At 45.9% G+C, this 20561-nt stretch overlaps 1 protein-coding gene across 1 annotated transcript in view; it reads left to right on the forward strand.

Moving 5' to 3' along the window:
* Window positions 1-20561, forward strand: part of LOC8039434 (actin-histidine N-methyltransferase) — a 108477-nt gene that overhangs the window by 15925 nt on the left and 71991 nt on the right. The window contains exon 8 of the mRNA XM_029969965.4: window positions 2669-2727. Coding sequence (XP_029825825.3) covers window positions 2669-2727 — 59 coding nt within the window. The remainder of the gene's footprint in view (window positions 1-2668; window positions 2728-20561) is intronic.

Below are 20561 nucleotides of genomic sequence, written 5' to 3' on the forward strand. Positions count from 1 at the left end.
TGTGATGTAGAGGGGAAGCTCGGTCCTCTGCTGTCCGTACTGCACGTCGACGTGAGCAACCCCGACGGGCTGAACGATGTCTCCCTTGAACGTGCGCAGCTTGAGCGTCGTCGGCATGATCCTTGTTGAAGGAGATATCTGACGAAACTGTTGCAGTGACATGACAGAAACAGTTGCTCCTGTGTCCAGTTCCATTTCCAAGGCAACTTCCTGCACGTTTATTGTGAGTGTTATTGGTTCCATACCAGACGTGGTCATTTCCTTCATGCCAACTGGGTCTTGAACAGGAACCAGTTTCTTCATCGCCTTACGTGGCGTCCACTTCGATTTCTTTTCTTTGTCCGCATGACACACTCTTTGGACATGCCCCTTCTTGTTACACTTGAAACAGATATCCGCAATGTGCGGGCATACCCGGCTTCCATGTTTCGCTGAGCCGCAGCGATAGCATTCTCGCTGCGTCACGTTCGCCTCCGCGACGGCCTTCACCTTGTGTACGTCTGAAACTCTAGGTTCTGACGCATGTGTTTCAGCGACGTTCTTTTTTGCTGCTTCCATGGCTAGCGCTTTTTCGACGGCTCTCTGGAAAGTTAGCTTGTTGTCCTCTGTGAACAACACACGTTGAATGTCCTCTCTGCGTAAACCGCAGACGAAACGGTCCCTCAAGGACTGGTCAAGTGCGGCTTCGAAGTCGCAGGTTTGCGCCAATTTGCGTAATTCTGCAACAAAGGCTGCTACAGATTCGTTCTCGAGCTGCGTTCTTCTGTGAAACTTTGCGCGCTCGCTGATTACCGATGGCTTCGGTGCCAGGTGATCTCCCAAAAGCTTCTTTAGCTCATCAAACGTTTTTCTTGCTGGCAACTCCGGTGCGGTCAATGATTTCAGAAGACTGTACGTTTTCGGGCCTATGAGACTCAAAAATGCGTGTACCTTGTCGTCCTCGGCGATTCGGTTGACCAGAAGAAACGACGTGAGTCGTTCCTCATACGACGGCCAGTCGCTCGTCGATTCGTCGAAGGGCTCGATGTGTCCCAGCCGGCCGAAGACTTGCGGCACTTGACCCGTCGCTGCCGGATCCCCCGTTGCCATGTCGGCTTCCGCGTAGCAGTTCAGCGAAGCCTCCTCGTCGCCAAGTTGTCGTGTCTTGACGGGGCAACAGACACAGTAGACCGGAGGACCATGGCCCGAGGTTTATTCCATGAAGCGTGGAACTAGAACGAACCTCTCGTGCTATCAAACTGACACGACGATAAAGAAGAAGAGCGAAGGAACTAAAGCGCCGCCACTATAGTCCCAGTAGCGCGCGCTTGGCGGTAACTACACAACAAACAGGGTACCCAAATTTAAAAAAAATCGAAAGTGGTGTTTTTTTTTTATTCGCATTGGAATTTTTCTTTGTTTGATTTTTTTCCCATGTTTGCCTAAATATATTGTAACTATTGTGTCACTCAGATACCTTATTTATTTTTTCAATAATAGCCATATATTAGTAAAATAATGTCTGCAAGTTATGTAATAATGATTAAATTATTTCATGAGATACAGATTTCCAAAGTTTGCCATTTGTCGTTCGAGCAGGCATGTTTGGCAATTTTTAGAAAACTAAATAAATTTTTAATAAATATTATTACTTTATATTACAAGCAAGTTGTACCCATAGTTTGTTTGTAAAACGTTTTAAAATTCTCCTAATTTTATTGTTTTAATTATTCACTTTCAAACTTGCCCCCTCCATCAGTGCGCGTTATTGCAACTGTGCATCTCTCCCTGCCTTACGATTTTTCTTGTCTCCAAATTTTTTTTCTGGTCAAAACTAAGTGTGGATTCGTTTATACCAGACACTAGACAATGTCATATAAAAACATCAGTTGATTTAAAAATGTCGACCAGCCACCCTTTGGTCGATCTTATCTGAAATCACCCTTAGAAGACTTAACTTCGAAGCACCATTTCGTGTTGCAAAAACAAAGAGGAACTGCACATTGAAATTTATTGGCTGTTTGACATTTCTTAGGTATATTCGTGACACATTCATAATGTTTTCTACTTATTCTTGAGGAATCAACCAGGTTTGTTTTTTGAAATTCTGATTTGAAGTTCGCAATCAATAAAAGCTTAACTAAAAGTAATAATTGTTATGAGCGCATGAGCATTTGGAACTATTGTGACTATTATAAATGTCAATGGCACTCATGGTGCAACCAAATTATTGGCAACTAACCTTCAGTACTCCTTTTGCATTGAACATCAAGTGTCCTGCCTCCCTGCCGAGAAGAAGCCATGCTGCCTTCACCTTAACAGTACCAAAGTTTAGCAATATCCCGTTACGATCAGGCAAGATACTAGTACTAGTATTATGGTATCTCGGTGGATTCATTCTGGACCTGCCTAAATGCTAGCCAAGGAAACAAATTGAGATAGTGGTCCCAATTAATGAATGCCCGAGGAAATCCTTATAGAATAACAGTGAAAAAAAAAAAATAGCTTTCAAAAATATCCTTTTTAGTTTTGTGCATCTGGCTAAACATGGGACTAGCTTTTCTAAGCCAGCAGGGGCATTACAAGATGCCACAAACGGAGGATTCCAGTTATAATGACTATGACAGGGCATGTGTGTCGATTGAGGAATTTAAATGTTTTTCTTAGCCGGGCGTGTTTTGTTGTACAGACCCATCCCCTGGCAAAAAGCCTTCCGTACAAAGACTGCTTCACGTACGACTTGTACCGGTGAGTGGAACCTTTTCGTTTTTTAATGAAACTTTTCCGGTTTGTCATAATAGACCAATATCGCGTTGGTTCTGGTCATTCATTGATCAAATGAACAATGTTGAATGAAAACAACCTTATATGGTGGGTTGCACAAAAAGGTAGTCTTTATTAACATGTAGGTCGACGTTTATTGTTTTTTTCTTTTTCTTTCTGGTTTTGTTTTTTAGGGGTTTGCCTATAATTGTCTCTAAGAGAAGGTCGATCTCTAATAGTGAGCAACATTTCAGATTCTCTTTTGGTCTAACCGAAATGCTCCCGCGCATCCTCCGTTTCACCGAGCACACCGGTGCAAAGAGGGGCAGCTCGACGTGCGCGCGCCGATGTAAAGTAACAAAATAACAAACATCCTGAAAGACGGCCAACTCCTATTTTTGACACTATTTCCTTTTTGTTTTAAAAAACACCGGAAGATAGCTTATTTCTAATAATTGCTGTGCCCTGGCCAATGGCGACCTTAACCGAAATGGGGTTAGTTACCTACGGAGGAAGACGAGCAAACACTGCTGACTGAAACGACAGTTCTGACTGAAACGACAGTTGTCTATGCTCCATTGTTCCTCATTGTGAAAACAAGCTTGGCAGATCGCAAAATACAATAACAGTAGGGTTGTGCAAATATTCGAAATTTCGAATAGTAGTTTCGAACATTACGCTATTCCAGTGGTTCTCAACCATGGATGTTTCGCGGACCCCTTATGGACTGGCGGAGATGATGGAGGACCCCGTTCGTGGTGAAGGGAGGGGAAAGGTGCAGGTTAAATATAATAATGATTTAATAAATTAATATAACTAAGGGCTGTGTGAACTGGTACATTTCTTTTTTTAACAGATACACGAAAAAACTCACCCAAAAAAACTGAAATGTTTCTTTTAGACATAAATGTCTTATATGTATGCTACGAGGCCTGTGGTATGGATGAATTGAAGCAATGTTTTGCGATAGTGGTTGTCATGCAGCCACTTATGGTAGCTGGTGGGTGCACTGTGTTGGAGACCTGCAGCTATAAGTAGGCGAGTGCGCTCAGTCTCTAGGCCAGGACAAGTCCATATAAGGTGACGCACATCCGCTTCCGTCGCGTCTAGGGGACACTTGGGGCATGTCGCCCGTCGTGTGCCGGGTGAAGAGCTCCATGTGCAGGTTACAGCCGGTGTGAAGGCCACCCCAGCCCGCAGTGTCTGAAGCACAACTTCCCCCAGTCTGCTGAGACGGCAGGGGAGAGAGCAGACACACAGAGGGATGTGTGTGTCCTGCCGGAGAGAGTGTTTAGGGGCATAGAGGAGGGAAAGGGGTTCAGACGGGAGGGGGAGGGAAGGGAGATCGGGATCAGATGGGAAGCGTGCTTGGTTGATCAGCTGCAAGGTTGTATTGGTTCGTGGCATGACCCTGAATCCAGTACACCTTAATGCTGGTTAGGTCGACGTATTGCGGTGAAGGGTGTGTATCCTTTGACACAGTTCTATAGCATTGGAAACCTTTTTGAGCTCTCGAATTAGCACTAAGAAGTCTGTAAAAATGTGAAGATGGCGGATCGTTGGCAGCTTGGTGGTCACTGCTTGTATAGCATCGTGGATGGCCTGTAGTTACATGACAAGTGGGTCGCCTTTCTGAGATGTCTATCGCTGATGCCCCTGGATGCATGTATGTGTGGAGCTGAGGAATGAGACTCGGCCACCGTCTGGGAAGATCGCTGCATCCGTGTAAACTTGACAGTGGTCGTCATGTTGGGTTTTGGGGCAGAGACGTTTCTTCTCAATCTGAGAGAACGCACCTTTTAATGCCATGTTTGACTGATGAGGCTGTGCGGTCAATGAGTGAGTTTTATGTAGGGTCACTAGGGATGATGCAATATAAATTTTTGTACAAACTTTGTTTCTATATTCAAATGTTTTTTATCCGATTATCTGCTGTTTCCCGCTGGCAATTAATTTCTTAGTTCTCAGACTTTTTCGCGTGCGTACAAAGGTTTTTCCCTGTAAAAGGAATTAAATTCTGTTTACCAATTTTTTGTTTTTATTTTGCTGTGTGTGTCTGTTGATAAACTTACTGCAAGCTCCCAAATGCCTACACTTTTCCATTACTTACCTGCTGCGGTTCTGTTGCCGTATCGCCCGTGAAGAACTGAGACTTCACTCACAGTGCTTTAAGATTTTCTTTTATTTGGCACTGTGGAAATTTCCCGGGTAATGCCCGTTAAGATTTTCTTTTATTTGGCACTGTGAAAATTTCCCGGGTAATGCCCAGATATGGAGTCCTTAGACGGTAGTAACAAATGAAGGGAAATTACGCATATAATTGGATGTTCCACGTCTAAACTGATAAAAAGTACTGCTCTCCAATTTCTTTTTAAAACTGCTTGGATAGGACGTTTATGTAAAGCATCCCCCCCCCCCTTCCCCCCTTCCCCCCCCCCCCCCCCCCCCCCGCTTAAAAGCAAAACAAAAAGAAAGAAAGAAAAAACCTTGTTGATTAACGTGATATTTATGCTGCGACTTTCCTTTTCACAGAGGAGAGGAGACTATGCAGCGGTAGGCACGAATGAATCTCCAACACGCTCTTTTCTACCAATGGGAAGAATTATAAAGTGGCTCTTATTCTGCTGCCACTATGACGTTGACCTGGAGAGCGAAGCTGTTTTTGTCCCCTTTTACGGAATTGCTCCGAACTAAAATTGCATGTCGCTAAGTAAACATTTCAATACAATTTTTTTTTCTTTCAGAGGGGAGGAGTAAGGGAGGGGGTGCATCTTGCAGCATGCATATATTGCACAAGTGGGGAGCTGTCTTGAATTTATGACCTAAATGAACTAGAAGGCAACATGCTTGGAGATATATCTCTTTGGCTCCTGCAATGAGATACGCAACTGAGGGCTCGTTTTCATCACAGTGACTGATCCTCATCCTTAAACTTTGGGGAATCGTCTGGGTGGTGTGACGGGACCATTTTTGCATTAAAGTGCTAGTTTGAGGTCCAAATCTTATGAGGTACATCAGCTTTTACGCTCTTATTATATTGACGAAAGATGTTAAAGAAACTGTTTGAAATGATGCCAAAAAGACTAATGGATAGCCACTTTTCTCAAACCACTTCTGAATCGTGATGAGTGCTTTCTGTAGTCATGATACACTTAGTTCGTACTACCACAAATTAAACTAATTTCGCAAAGTAGAATGCCTGGACCTGTTGCTCTTTTGACACAAAGGGTACACAAATTGAAAGCTGCATGATCATCCCTTTGTCTGCTTCTCTCAGTCCTCACCTTGATGCTTCTCTCAGCCCTCACCTTGAGCAGTTTAACTAGGCCGCCATCATGCTTCTTCATTATGAGGTCCTTGTATCAGCAAACGTAAAATGATCAAGATTCCAGTTACGTAGATGGCAGCTTTCTGCCTTAAGGTTACCCAGTTCTTGAGCCTCGTGGAAACTCGTGTAGTCTTGAGTGTCCAACCATGTCTTCCTGGCTGGACTAGAAGATTTGATGCCAAATCCCATCCGCCGGACGCGCGCGTCACTTCACGGGTTTCGCCTTGGACCGAAAGGACGTATCGGAAGCACCGTCTTGGCCGCTGTGTTTTGCATCATGTCCTGAAGAACGCGATGCGATGGCGCCAGAAAGCGCTTCCGCCGCTGCCTGTACCGACAGGCCGCTAGAAGACAGGCGAAGAACAACACGGCCGCGCCAGAGATGACACCGCAGAACGCTAGGGTCCAAATAGTTGCCGTGGATAGCACGGTCTCACTGGGAACTGTGTCGTTGTCTTGGTCATGGTCACCACCATCATCATCATCATCTTGGGATGCCCGTGTTCCCTCCGTGGTCCTCGGAAACGGAGTCCAGGACAGCTTGGGACGCGCAGGACGTCTGTCAAGGACACTAGGATGCTTCGGACGGCGATCGGTTTGATGAGGTTTGCTGGGATGACTCCCGGCTTCGGGGCTACCTCCTGGAACATCGTCATAGGGAGGTCTTAAACGTTGAGGCTTAGCGGGGTCCTCAGGTTGGTTAAGGGCGTAGCCTCCCCTGCCGGGGAAGATGGGTCTAGAAGGACCGGGTAAGAGCCGGTACCAGGGGGGCCGGGCCACTGGGACGTCGCCTTCGATAGGGTCGAGGGTGGGGGGCCGACGTCTGTACGGGGGTCTTGCCGGTGTGGGTACTCGAACCGGGGGCGGGGGGCTTCCCTCGCGGAGGTGTACGAATGGGTTGTGCCCCGTTTGGGGGTCCGTGAAGTCGCTGATGTGGGGATGCGGGGGTTGGGAGGAAGACGGCGGCCAGGCGTCGATGTCCCCTAGGTGGAGTAGGAGTACCAGGAGTATCACTGGTGCGGACGCCATGACTTGTTTGTTTTCTTTGCTATTCCCTGCGTTGTTGGCGTTAGGCTCGTGGAGGGAGCAGCCACTTGCGATAGACCTGCGAAGGCACAGTGGAAATGTGCTGCGTCATGACATGTACGCGCTGAAGTGGAAAGCCACTCGGTGTCGATAACATAGCGCACAAGATGCGGGTCACATTGAAGTTGCAGTACAAGACTGTAATGGGTTCCGTGGAGCATCGCATGACTGCCGTTATTAGTCGCTTGTCTGTGTTAAATGCAGAGTTTTGTTTTTGTTTTATTTAGTCGGTCGTCACGGTCGTGCAGGTGTACGCCGTGCTACCCGTCGTGTTTCCTACCCTATATCAAATATTGATCGAGGAAATTAGGATAGCGGTGCTTAACCAACCGAAATTAGTGTACGATATTTATGAACGTTGTAGAAGGGTTCTAAATATTACTCTGAAAGCTTTGCGGTATGGCCTCAGTTCGGCTTTTTTTTTTTTTATATAATATTCAGTGTTAATGAAAATTTGTATAGATGGGCCCGCTTTCAAAGCTTACGATTCAATTGTTTCAGAAACACTTCCACAGCCCGCTGCAAATACATTTTTCAAAAAATCCTAAGTAGAAGGTTGTTTGGCACACTAATGCCTTGTTACCGTCGCTCCACTAAACCTGCACTGATCATCATAGAGATAGTCGCGGTTGCAATTGAATTACGTTTCCGAAGAAACTTGCAATGAAAACAATTTTTTTCTTAAAACTCATCGATTACGTAGTTGTAGTCGTAATTAAATCTACGAAGTAATTCTCCTAAGAATAATGCCTGGTGCATAGTTGTTTAAAGGTTAAGAAAAGTTATTAAAACTGGTAGAGTTAGGATGAAGTATCTCCCATCTTTTGTGAGGCGATTCTTAATATGTGATGTCCGTTAAGTTAAACTGTTATTTATAATTTCAACACCTAAGTTCTACCAAAAATGTAATCGATGAATAACTACCTAAATTAATTAATTTCCACAAGGGCCTCTACATTTTGTGTTCCCTGGCAGCTTAACAAACGCTGGAAGGGGGTTATGCGGAGCGCAAGTTTGTCTGCTGCTTGCACAGGGGTTGCGACAACATCTGAACGCAAAACTGTTATTGGCTGATTGAAAAAAAAAAAAAAAATATTGGGTAGACCTTTAGGCATCTAGCGTCGAGATCTACCCAGCATCCTTTCAATCAAAGCCAGTCGGAGCTCGGCGTTGTTCTGACGTCACCGTTCGTGTCCGCTAATGCCGCATTCTTATTGGCTGCGAAGCGGCGTGGAGTCTGACGTCACGCCACTGCGGCAGCACTGCTATGGGCACTGCGCATGCGCAGAGGCGTCACTTCTCCCGGATTTGGTTCAGCGCACCTTGTGTTGTGTACACGCCGACCTGCACACTAAAAATTTCAACACCCATGTTCGTGTTAAAAGGGTGTTTTTCCGAGCTCACACCCTTCCTACACCATTTTTACATGATTTTTGAATATTCAAGGGTGTACGGAAAGGCCTACACCCTTCGTACATCCTTTTTACACCCTACGGCTACCGAAATCGTGTTAAGAGGGTGTTGCGGTGGTACACCCATGATTTCCGAATCGTCGAACTCGGAAACCGCCGAATTGCAGACATACGCGCCGACAGCAGAAGTCAAGAAGCAGCCTGCTCAATTTAGAGGATTTCGTGAAGTTCAAGTAAGCACAATGGGCAGCTGACATCCAAGCCAAGCCAACGCTCAAGTTGTTTTCAAGCCAGATGAATGCCGGCGTCGTGTACAAGCTCCTTGGTTGTTTACGTGCAAGCGACCACGAAAGTATCATCGGTTACTCACGCACTTCTGCTCAGAATGGTGAGACCACATCGGTTCTATTATGATACATTCCGTCTCATCCTGAGATGTACTAAAGCGAAGGCTAGACGTGCGAGACGGTTCGGGCTCACAGCTTTACTGTGAGCCTGTACCGTAAAGGTCGGTTCCGACACTTGCGTTTGAGTGTGTTTGTCTGCGTTGCGTTTAGAACCGAAAACGAGTCACCGGCACATCTGTGCTTCGTATGAAGCGTGGATTCCAATTCAAAGAATCATCTTGGCACGCGATATAAGCAGCAGGGATGTCCTGGTTTCTCGCAGCCGCAACGCGGTCAAACGCAACTGTTTGAACCAGGCTTTACGTGGTTGTCCTGGGCTTGTCCCTCGCGCTTTATTCTTTCGATTTTAAGTATTCATTTTCAACTCGCTCGCTTTTACCAGTACTAGTAGATACTCAGGCTGCACGAGGGTTCGTGCAGTGCGACCATCTAGCGATGCTATGAGCTTGTGCTCGAGCCTTGGCTTTAATGCATCTTAGTGGGGAAGGCAATCATCGGGGATATATGACACACGATGATGCCAAGTCTGTTCACGGCGGACTCTCGTGCTGTTCTGATTGGAGGAGAAGGGGCGTGTAAAAAATTGGCAAATGGAACATGGTTAGCGACAGCGCAAATATATGTTGGAAAAAGTTCAGAACGTTAAAGTGCAGCAGCCTGAAACTTTGGAGTTAAGCAATTAGAGAATCATTTGAAGACATCTTTAGAGGTTCAGCCTTCTCTCCCCCCACACCAATATCGAAGGCTGCTAGGATATTGGTTCAGGCTAAGCCCTCTGTCTTTCAGTCAGCGAACTCGAGCCGTTCCACCTGACCTTGTTATTTCATAACAGATATGTTAGAAAATGGAATGCAGATTTTCTTTACACGGCCAAAACATAAAGTGTTATCAAATAATACCTGCCATATTCATATTCTACATTTACAGACCGGGGCTGCCCCGCCTGTGGAGGGTGAAGATGCGAGCAGCCTCGAAGCCCACCAACAGTGGCTGTGTGCTGAGAGCGAAAGCTGGTGCCTGACGAAGGCCAGATTGATCTTCGAAAGGATGCGACTGCCTGCAAATGGCTACATGTGTTGATATTGATGGGCATATAGACTGCAAAGAATGCTTATCCCTACCTGATGGATGCTAGGAGGGTATGCATTCCATATTTTTTTACTGATCTCTACAACAATTGCTAAATTGCGCTTCCCCGCTCCGTGATTGCGGCTGCCGGACGACCATCTTGGGACACGGAAAATTAACCTTTTGGAGCGTTGCAGAGGCTGGCCGGCAGCGTGCTGCAGACATGTTTTTTGCTCGTTTGTCGTCATTGGGAGCGTTAAAGTGGCCCTGCAATAACTTTCGGACTGGTTTTTAATTTGGACCGAACCTGAGCGCACTGAACGTAGTAATTTAAAGAAACTTTTCTCCAATTTCGCTTTATTTTAAAAGTTATAGGCAAATTAGACTTACAAAAACAAGCAAAAAATAACATCCTTCATGACGTCGTAGGTCCTGGTTTGAGTGGCCGTGAAGTAGTGAGCTCATCGAGCGCTCACAGCTGCCGCACTCAGTGTCGACGGCTCGAGAGGGTGCCACTAAAGCACGTGTTGACTAGGCTGTATGAAGTGGGCGGCCAGGGCAGCTCGCATTGCATTTGCCGCGCGATTAAAGACTAATTCGGCATAACACTTCATTGGCCACAAACGACGGTAAACACGGGGTAAAGATCAGTTCAGAACGAGAGCCACTTCGCGCTGCCATACCGCCAAAGGGTCAAATTGCCAGCCAAGCCCGCGCCGAAAGCCTTGGGAACGCTCGGAACCGGTCGGATCCTCGAGCCAGTATACGACCGCAGCGCCACCGCGTACATCCGGGACCTTTCTAAGCCCATTGTTCGTCGGAGCCTCATCCCACTACGCCTTTCTAGTACAGTAAAACCTCGTTATAACAAAACGGGATATAACAAAGCAATCATAATTCCCCTTGCTTGCTAATAGTGGGAAGAAATGGACATTGGCTATAACAAACTAATGGTTATAACGAAATAATTACGACCGCTCCTTCAACTTTGTTATAACGAGGTTTTACTGTATGCGCCGTTTTTTTCACCGCTTGGTGGCGGGTTTGTCGACGGGTCTTTTCTTGTTTCCGTACTTTATAAACTGCATTTGTTTCTTTTCTGATCTAAAATACTGAACAAAAACTACTTTCATACATAATTGAAACGGTTCGCGACACTTATATTTTGTATCGACTAAAAGAAAAGCTTTTAGCGGCTCTGACCAGTAGTAAGCCCAGGACCAAAGATGTCACATATTCCGCGCTTTCGGCAACGCGGGTCGCCCTTGTAGGTGGAGGAGGTTTCCGCGTCGTCCGGTTAAAATATGACTCACTGATATTTAGTTATTCTCTCCGTGCCCGCTGGCTTACCCGAACCCAAAGAGACGTGGAAACCGCAAAAGAGGTAGACGCTTAAGTATGATTGCAGCCCCCCTTTAAGTCCACACTCCTTTACCCCTACTCTGACGCTCCGAGTTTCATACTCCAGGCACAGCAACTAAACGGCGCTTGGCGTACAGGAGCGCGACACACCGAATCTATTGACAAGCCGCACAAGCTCCTTCCCACCGCACGGTTATGACGAACCTGGCATCCCGTGGATACGGGTGGGAGAAGCCAAAATTATTTCGGTGGTAAATTAATTAAAGCCAGTGTAGAGCGGCAAGGTACAAAGTAAAAGAGACGGCGACGTTATGAAGTTTCTACGAACGTTTAAGTATTTCTTAGAGGTTTGGAGACTCGCTTCGAGCACGTGCGGGGAAAGGCACCTTGGCTGATCTATTTATTGACCGTGCAAGCTGTTTATATTTGAATTAAAGACAACATTCTTGAACTTGTTTGTCGACGCACGAAACCCTCACACTTGCCAGATATTTCGTGGTTCCATATTGCAGCGAGACGGAATGCGATGGAAGCTGTTGATGTGCTATGCCGATACCGGAACACTGTCGTTCAATAGATAGCACGTCAATTCGTTTCAGGCGAGACATGAACATGATGTTTCGGCTTTCCATTCGAAGTATCTTGATTCTCTGGGCAAAGCATCCTAGAAAGGGCAGCGCTCCGACTGTCTTCTCATCTCAACAACTTTTCTGTCGCTGTGCTGTCGGTAACCTTCCGTTCAATAGATGAATTCGTTTTCAGGCAAGATGCACCAATAAACCTTTCCCGCAATGCTAACTGATGCTTCGGCTTTCCAATCTAGGTATCTTTATTCGCTGCAGCTGGACTAAGCAGTTTAAAAAGCGCAGCCGTCCCACTGTCTTCTCGGCCGGCAACGTTTCTGTCACCGAGCTATCAGCACGCTCGTTCGATAGATCACTTTGTTCTCAGGCAAGGCACATGAACAAACCTTTTCCGGAATGCTAATTGCTGTCTTGGCTTTCAAATCAAATTGTTTTTACCTGCTGGATTAACCACTAATGACTGAAAAGGAGCAGCTGTCCGGCTACGCCTTTTGTTTCAACAATCTCAACAATGGCACAGCCATCTTGTTTGTGGACGTGACATCACGGAGCGCAAAGAAGTCACTTGTGCTCCAAGAAATGCTCGGAGCACGAAGAGCACGCTCGAGTGTCAGTCTCCGGCGGCGCTCCCCTCTGTTTAGTGAAAGGAGCGCCAAAGGCTCGCAATGTGTAAACTATAAGAATTTCCTTTGAAATCTCATAAAATTTTTTGCAACAGCGCGGCACCGCAAGAAAAAGGCACAACTTGTCGAACGTCAAGTCTCGCCGGTCTTGCGGCGTGATCAAAGCTTCCTTGGCCTGCCAAACTGCTGCGTCTCTGTGCCTTTTCACGCTTGGATACTTATCAAGAATCGATGCCATGGCAGAGCTTTGAAGGTATGTCGCACATAGGCGTCTTCTCTATCACCCAGCTGTTCCAGCGAGTTGCTATCAATAGGAAACTAAATCGGTGGTTGCTATTATGGATTAACCATGGCTATGTTCCAAATCTATTTAAATGGATCACATGACAGCACAAATAGAGCAATGCTGTGGAAGAAGGTAGGTTTTCGAAGGCAAAAGTATGAAGCGGCGATATCTGAAGTTTTTCAAACGTGGCCCGTCCATATGGTTGTGTGCAATCTGTCGTCGTCGCCATAGCTTCCTACCCCTCCTTTGTTGCCACTGGATCATGCCCGCTTCTGGACTGCAAGTGCCGCAAGTTACAAATACAGTCGTAAGAGTAAAGTAAAATGCTGCTCCAGAGGCACATGCATCTTCATGCTCTTTGCACTCACGAAACAAATCCACACGGCGTTAATTCTTGATCGGTATTCAAGCGTGCGAAGACAAAGATGCAGCACTTTGGCATGCCAAGGAAGCTTTGATCATGCCGCCAGAACGGTAAGACTTGCGTTAGACGAGTTGCCCCTTTTTCTTGCGGTGCTGAGCTTTCGTAAAAATTTCCACGTGTTCTCAAACGCAATTCTCACCGTTCGGGGTTTTAACAAACTTCTTCGGTAAATGACAACGAACGAGCAGAAAACATGTCTTCAGCTTACTGCCGCCCAGCCTCCGCAACGCTCCAAAACGTTGACTGATAATCTTTGTCCCAAGGTGGCCATCCGGTGGCCGCACCTGAGCTGCAACGACCAAGCGGAGACACGCGATCCAGCAAATTGTCGTGGAGATCAATGGTATTGCTTGCACGGAGTACTATTAGTCTTCAGAGCAAACACAAGTGTCGCTGCGGTCGCCACATCTTGATTGGGTCAGGTGTACCGTGACGTCTGGTGACAGACTCCGCTTCGCGTTCTGGCATCTGGCTGGCTTCCCTGCGCCCGTTTCCTCACGATCGGAGGTTTGTGATCATGCTGACCTACTGTTCAGCGCTGCAATGCAATTTCCAAAAAGAAGCTGGTATCATATTCTACCACCCAAAAACTTCGAGATTAAAAAGAGCATGGACAGTCAGACTAAGGATGGGAAAGGCACCGTCAACATCGGCCGTTGTGAGCTGTAAGCACGTTGAGAAGCGGGGCTTCGTTTACCCAGTGTAAAAGGCGCTGGGTGAGACTTATGCCGACAGAATTTTCATAGCTTTTCCAACCGTGTTTGTCACGTTTACCCTTATAATTGGGTTATAAGTATGGAAAGTTATCGGTGGAGGCAACTCCCGTCGACGAACCCCCCCCCCCGCCCCCTCCACACGATATAAGGCGGTTGTGCAAGGGGTTGTGGAAGCGGCGGTGTAAGTGTTTCAGACACTGAAATTCTGTTCTTTGCAGATTCATGAGTTAAGCACGAGACACATGCGCGAAAAATCCATCCGATCCGACGTCCGATCCGACAGTACGACTGCCTGATCCGAAAAATTTGGTCGCTTCAGGCGTCAGATCGGCGATCCGACATGCGTCAAACGCGCCAGATAGTTTTGCACGGCGGACGGATTGTCGGATGCGTCCAGCCAATGACAGCACAGCTAGTGCGGACGTCATGATGACATACTTGGTCTGTCGGGACGAATAAGAAAACGGGACGGGCGACGGGAAGCCGGACGCGTGGATCCCGCTGATCCATTCGAGAAAGATGGCCCCGGCAAAGAATGCACGCGCTAACAAGAACGAGCTCCTAGCTTCGCTCGTGCGAGCTAAACCATCAATCTGGGACCAGAGATCTATGAACGCGGACCTCCGCTGGAGTGCTTGGAAGTTGGATCTCCTGGGCGGAGCCGAACGGATCGTTGTGTCGCTTGCAAGATCGGAAGTGTGTGCGTGTGTCTCAATTCGGAGCGGCGTTCGGACTGTCAAATCGGACGATTCTGCCGTCCATTTGTCTCGCGCTTTAGGAGAACATCAGACCCCGCTTTGCGGGCATACAAATGGCATTTAAGTCAAAGGCCTTTGGGCGGTCTCACTTGTAATTTTCTCCCCATGGCCCAGAATATATTTAACATGTTGCTCGAGCAGAGTGCAGCTTTTTCGCTGAGACGTTTTTGTTTAGAAACGAAGTTGAAAAAAACCTCTTAATTTATTCAAATCATCAGCAGCGTTGATTGTGCAGGATGTAAATATATTGCAATGCTCCTGCAAGTGTGGTGGCATTTCTTCCTTTTCATATACCATCTGTGATTCATGCACTGTCTGCCCTGGAAACCATGCTCGGAATGTTGGTTGAAGTTTCGCCTGCAGCTACAGACCATACCTCAATAAGGCCGCATATAATAATTCACATTTCCTACGTAAAATGCGCACAAAAAAAAAAAAACAAAAAAAAAACAAAAGTAATATGCCGACAGCTAACGCCGTCTCGGCCTTTGTAGGGCGAGTGAGGGGGTGAATTTTGTCCTCAGCAGGATGTCGCCCCGGCTCGCTGTAAAAGGTCGCCTCCCAAACTTCTCGGTGCTAATACTCTCACCATACAATGCACCTGTTATTTGTTTGGCCCCTGGTCATGAAATCATTCTCAGTTTGCCATTCCATCTCACCGAGAGCCCGATTTTGGTCATTGAGGTCTCAACCGGCTTGCACTGAAGAAGTATTAGCGAGTTCGTTTCACGGCACTCGTGTCCACTCGCAGCGTGGAGCGGGTTCGTTTCAGCCGGCGCTCCACAAGTGGTTGCACCCTCCGAGTTTGTTTCATTGCTGACACCCCACGCGTGCATGCACTCGCTGCACTGAGAAAATCGAGATTGCGCCAAAATGCAATCCCGTCGTGCCTCGCTCCGGCTAGGCCGGCAAGGTGCTGGAGCAGATGACGAAAGTTTGTCTGCTACGATGTGTCGCAAAACTGAAAGGAAAAAAAGTAGATTTTCTGATAGAAATTGCGTCCCGCGGGCAACGGAATCAAACGCGAGCTTGAACTGTGAGCGTCTCCTATTTCATGAAGGAAGCAGTTGACAAACTGTGCTTTATTTGGAGGTTTTAAGTCGCTCTGTTGCCATAAAAACGCTGAAATATACCAGTGTGTAAAGAAATGCTCAGAACAAATGCATCAGCGGCCCCCGAGATGTTTATCACCAACGTGTGCGGGTGAAAAATTGAACATTTGTCGACAAAACTGCCCCAGCAGAAACTTTGACTGCCCAATAAGCATCAGAGAAAGCTAAATTTAGTGATTTTACCCGAGGCTTGGGCAACATCATCAGGTTTAACATTTACCTACTTCAGCTAACTTGCCCCGTCATATTTTGTTCGAGAAAGCTCTCGTTCTCGACGCCCTCACCAAAGCTAATATCTGATCCACCTGTAATGACGATCGAAATCGAAAAGTTTTGCTGGGTATTCCAGCAGACTAGTTTTAATGCGTACCCTTTCAGTGGTCCACGCATAATGCCATGCTGAAATGGATCAAGCTTCTGCTCGGACAGCATCATCCATTTTCTTCAGTGTAAACGGTTATGAGAATTGAAAGATCGCAACCAGCTGCTTTGTAGACAGCTGGTTGCGGAAATTTACGCCGTCTGTAACTATCCCTATGACGGCCGTGTTGCTTGAAGTAATCGCAACTATAAACTAAAGGCTGCAGCGACCAACGTTTGTAGATAATCGTTGGTAGCGACTGGACTCTCGCATTCCCACCCATCACTCCGAACAGCAAGGCGCCAGTTTCGGTTTGAGGTCGGTATTCTTTCTACAACATAGATGGCGGCAGCATCAGTCTTCCGCATTTGGTGCATTTGGCGAATTGGTTTGAGTCTAGTTCTCAGTGCAACACTCTGCGAGTGCAATGCATTCTGGGAGAGAACTCGAACGGTGCCAGTGCGTGTGAAACGAAATCGCTATAAAATACCGCTACCAGACGCATCGCCTGCTAACATGAGGGAATAATAATGAGTTTGTTTGCTACTAGGTAGGTATCATTCTCTGACAGAAACAAAACGACGAACAGACTGGCAAGTCATCTGCGAACAGAGCCAAAAAGGGACAATCGTCTGCTATAAATTGTGTGCTGCGCAGAGTGAGATCAAAAACTAATTGAAATATGGAACATCGGCTATTTTACGGATGCAATTGTCCTGTGCTTCGTTTGGCTATGCTGATTTGTTTTCTGGCTGTGTGTAACTTGACACCCACTGGTGCTAAAACAAGAGCTTGGGACAAGCACCCACCTTACCACGATATCAATCTCACTATCCGAAAGAGTATTGGATTTAATTACTGAGTGCCTTTTCCATTGACAAGAAGGCCCCAGCATTTTTTAAGAATGCCAGTAGGGTTTTGTTGTTGCATCTTTATACTCGCAACTCATTCACTTTGCCAATTTCGTTTTTCTAGCCTGGCTCAGCTGGCAAGCTGAGCAGCGAGTCTGAAACTGTACCAATATTGTTTCCGGTCAGACTGTCCATTATTATTTATTGTTCTTCCCTGCTATTGTGATATGTCTGCACTGTAGTCATGACAGGGGCTTGAATGGTGGCTCCTACTTTCTACACATGGGTCCTAGGAAACATTTTGTAAGTGATGAGGTGCCCACAATCACGGGCGTCAGCAAAGTGGCGGAAAAGGGGGGCGGGATTATTCTGAAGGGGTGTAGCTTTCAAACCTATAACTTTAAAAGAAAACAAGGTTTGCCCCCCTCCCCCTCCTTTTCCTGCAAAACATACTGCAGGTGCCCATGCCCGCAATTTAGGCCAACGGTTCTGGAAAGAGGGTTTGTGGAACCTCTCTGTAAAGGCATTTTAGGAGTCTGCAAAACTCTGCCGGCAATAATTTTTTTTTTAAATATGATTTGGGGCATTGAGTTGAGCCCAGCCCGGCCATGGCACATTCACAGCTCTGGGAGAAAAAGGAATCTACAGAAGAATACCTCTTTTCACTCTTCCCCCTTTTTATTCTTGGTAAACACGTTTGCAGTCCACCCCCCCGCCCCCTTCCCCTTTTTTTACATTGCCTGGCGCCTCCCATCACTTCTGCCAGTCCGAAAAGGGTTTGCTTGCCACGATTGGCGGTTTCCTTCTTTTCTCTATAACATCCTTTCTGCTAAAGTGAAAAGAGTGTAGACGGAGCTTCTTCCCCTCACCGTACCATCTTAACCTGCAACATACTATACTCTCGGGAACAAGATAATAGCCTTGTATCTTTTCTGCCGCCACAAATGCTGTGCTTAGCATGTTTTTGGCAGAGGCTTTTGCTGCCACCACATGCCACGCTATGAAGTGAGTGCCTCGGTGTGTGCGTGCCACCTGTCGCATAAAGCAGTGCACTTTCAAGCTGCGTGGATGCAATGACGGCAGAAAAAACACCAGCAGAGCGGACAATACAGAGCATGTTATTAACAGCACTGGTTAATTCCCAATAAATCACAATCTGAATCATTACTGTAAAGCCATTTATTTTTGCAAATCGGTCACAGAGGACATAATCGCGGCCACTAAATTTTGCGAATTATAGACGCCTGCATTCAAACTCTTAAAGAGATTATAAAAGCAATTTCGAAAGTTTATTTGACGTCTGAAATGGGCGTCGGGCTCATCTCAGACACTGTTGACCAAGTTCCAGCCCGAACAGAAGTTTGTGTGCCGCACCAATCAATTAAACAGTTGTGGTAATATTTGCGCGGGGACGATGCCCGAGACCCCCCCCAAGACGGCGGCAGAAAGGTGAACTAAAGTGCGCCGTCAAAGCGTGACGACAACGGGCTCCTCGTCAGGCGATTGCTTCAAACGGTTTAAACGAATGATGCGCTCTTGGTTTAGAATTCGGTAGTGAGATGGCATACAAAAAAGTAATTTGAATGTTGGATAATTTTTTTAAAGCTGTAGTTCGGAATTAATAGGTTTCATAGTGTGTATAGGAATAGGTTCCATAGCATGTGTAGCGTGTGGGATGACAAGGAAGAAGACTTGTGGAAATAAATGACAGCTGTATGCTGTGCTGGTTTTGAGACGGTGGTGTGTATGTTCCTTTTTGTTTCCTTGTCTCAAGGAAACAAAATTTTGACAGCAAATTTTGAACCCTGCTAGTGCACACCTTTCTGATCCAAAACTGACTTCGAGACCCAGTAGGTTTCAAAGCCGGTTTCAAATAAGAAAACCAACGCAAAAGTCAACTTCGAAACCTGGGATGTTTTGAAGTGATTTTTTGGCATTAGTTCCCAAAAAAGATATGTCATCAGTTTGGTGGCCGGGAGCTAAAAGCATTTCATGCTTAAAATCATACTCATCAGTGCGGCCTTTATTATTCTCTGACTGAATCAATTCTGCTTTTATATGCAGGAGGGAACCATTTGGCTTTTCGCAGGGATGGGCAAAATACATGCAAATATGTATCGAAATACAATTACAAAATACTTCGTCAAAAATGTATTTAATTACAAATCTAATTACATTTCCAAAAAAGCATTTAAATACAAGATACAAATACAACCAAATTTATTTGGTCTCCCTCCAAATACTTTTCCAAATACATTCCTCGAAATTTGCGTCAGCGACTTCAGGGCACCTGCAACGCGTTTCTGGGTATCTCATTTTAATTTTGTATTACACACTCGGGAGTTAGTGTGCGAGGCTCTAGTAACGTAATAGAAATATAATCACAAAAAAATGTAATCAGCTTGGACATAATAGGTGAAAAAAGTGCAGAGCTTTAAGCAGCTTTTTTTTTCGATTACATTTTGGTATAGGCCAACAAAGAACCGAGACGACCAAGACGCGCAGCACTAGCGAGATAATTTTTTATTGTTGCAACTCGCACCAGTTACGAAAATCTGAACGACCCGCGCATTTAGAATGTTCCAGGCAAAAATATGGATTGAAAATCAGGCTGGAAAGCATCGCAAGTTGTCACAGGCACTTATTTAGCCAGTCTGCCTGTGAACGTCGATTTCGTCACTATTCTTGCCCTGGACTAGCACGGTCGTAATCACAAAGTCACTAAATGCTTGTGCTTGATTGAGAGATACTGCATTCGGTGCAGAACATAGTTTTCATCCTGCTCTGTACAGTGACAATAAATTTGACGGCCGTATTTTAGCCCAAAATATTGTATTTAATTACAATTGTATTTGAAATACCCACGTTTTAGTATTTAAATACACACGTCAAATACATTACCCAATTTGTAGTTAAATACAAATGCAAAATACACAAAGTATTTGAAATACGTATTTCAAATACTTGTATTTGAAATACTGCCCATCCCTGGCTTTTCGAAGGCTTTACTGTGGTCATGGCGGCCTACTGGCTTTTCGGCTTCGCCCATGGCCAGAAGACGTACAATACGAGCTGCCTTCTTGAGAGGCTTTGTCTTATTCTAATCTACTCACAGCTACGGCCAGTTGCAATCAAGGTGATTAATACAATCAAGAAAACACCTGTAGCCTGATTGCTGATCACATAGTGCAATTGCCAAAGTCTGTGAAACTCCTGCCAGGATTGTTCCGATTTTCGAAATCATTAAAGGCTTTGTTTGTTTTTCTTGAGATGGCAGCTGCAAGTTGTGTGGCTCACATACCTAAGTATGCTTCAATTCATGACCAGCTTTATTCGTTTATATTCATCACATTTCTCTAGTCCTCCGTGTTGTTTCCCAGTCATCAAACTATTAGGCACCTGTATGGAGTAGTTACATTTTGTTTTTACGTTTTTATCAAA

Source organism: Ixodes scapularis, unplaced genomic scaffold (assembly GCF_016920785.2).
Source record: "Ixodes scapularis isolate PalLabHiFi unplaced genomic scaffold, ASM1692078v2 PGA_scaffold4__175_contigs__length_147842914, whole genome shotgun sequence".
Taxonomy (NCBI): domain Eukaryota; kingdom Metazoa; phylum Arthropoda; class Arachnida; order Ixodida; family Ixodidae; genus Ixodes; species Ixodes scapularis.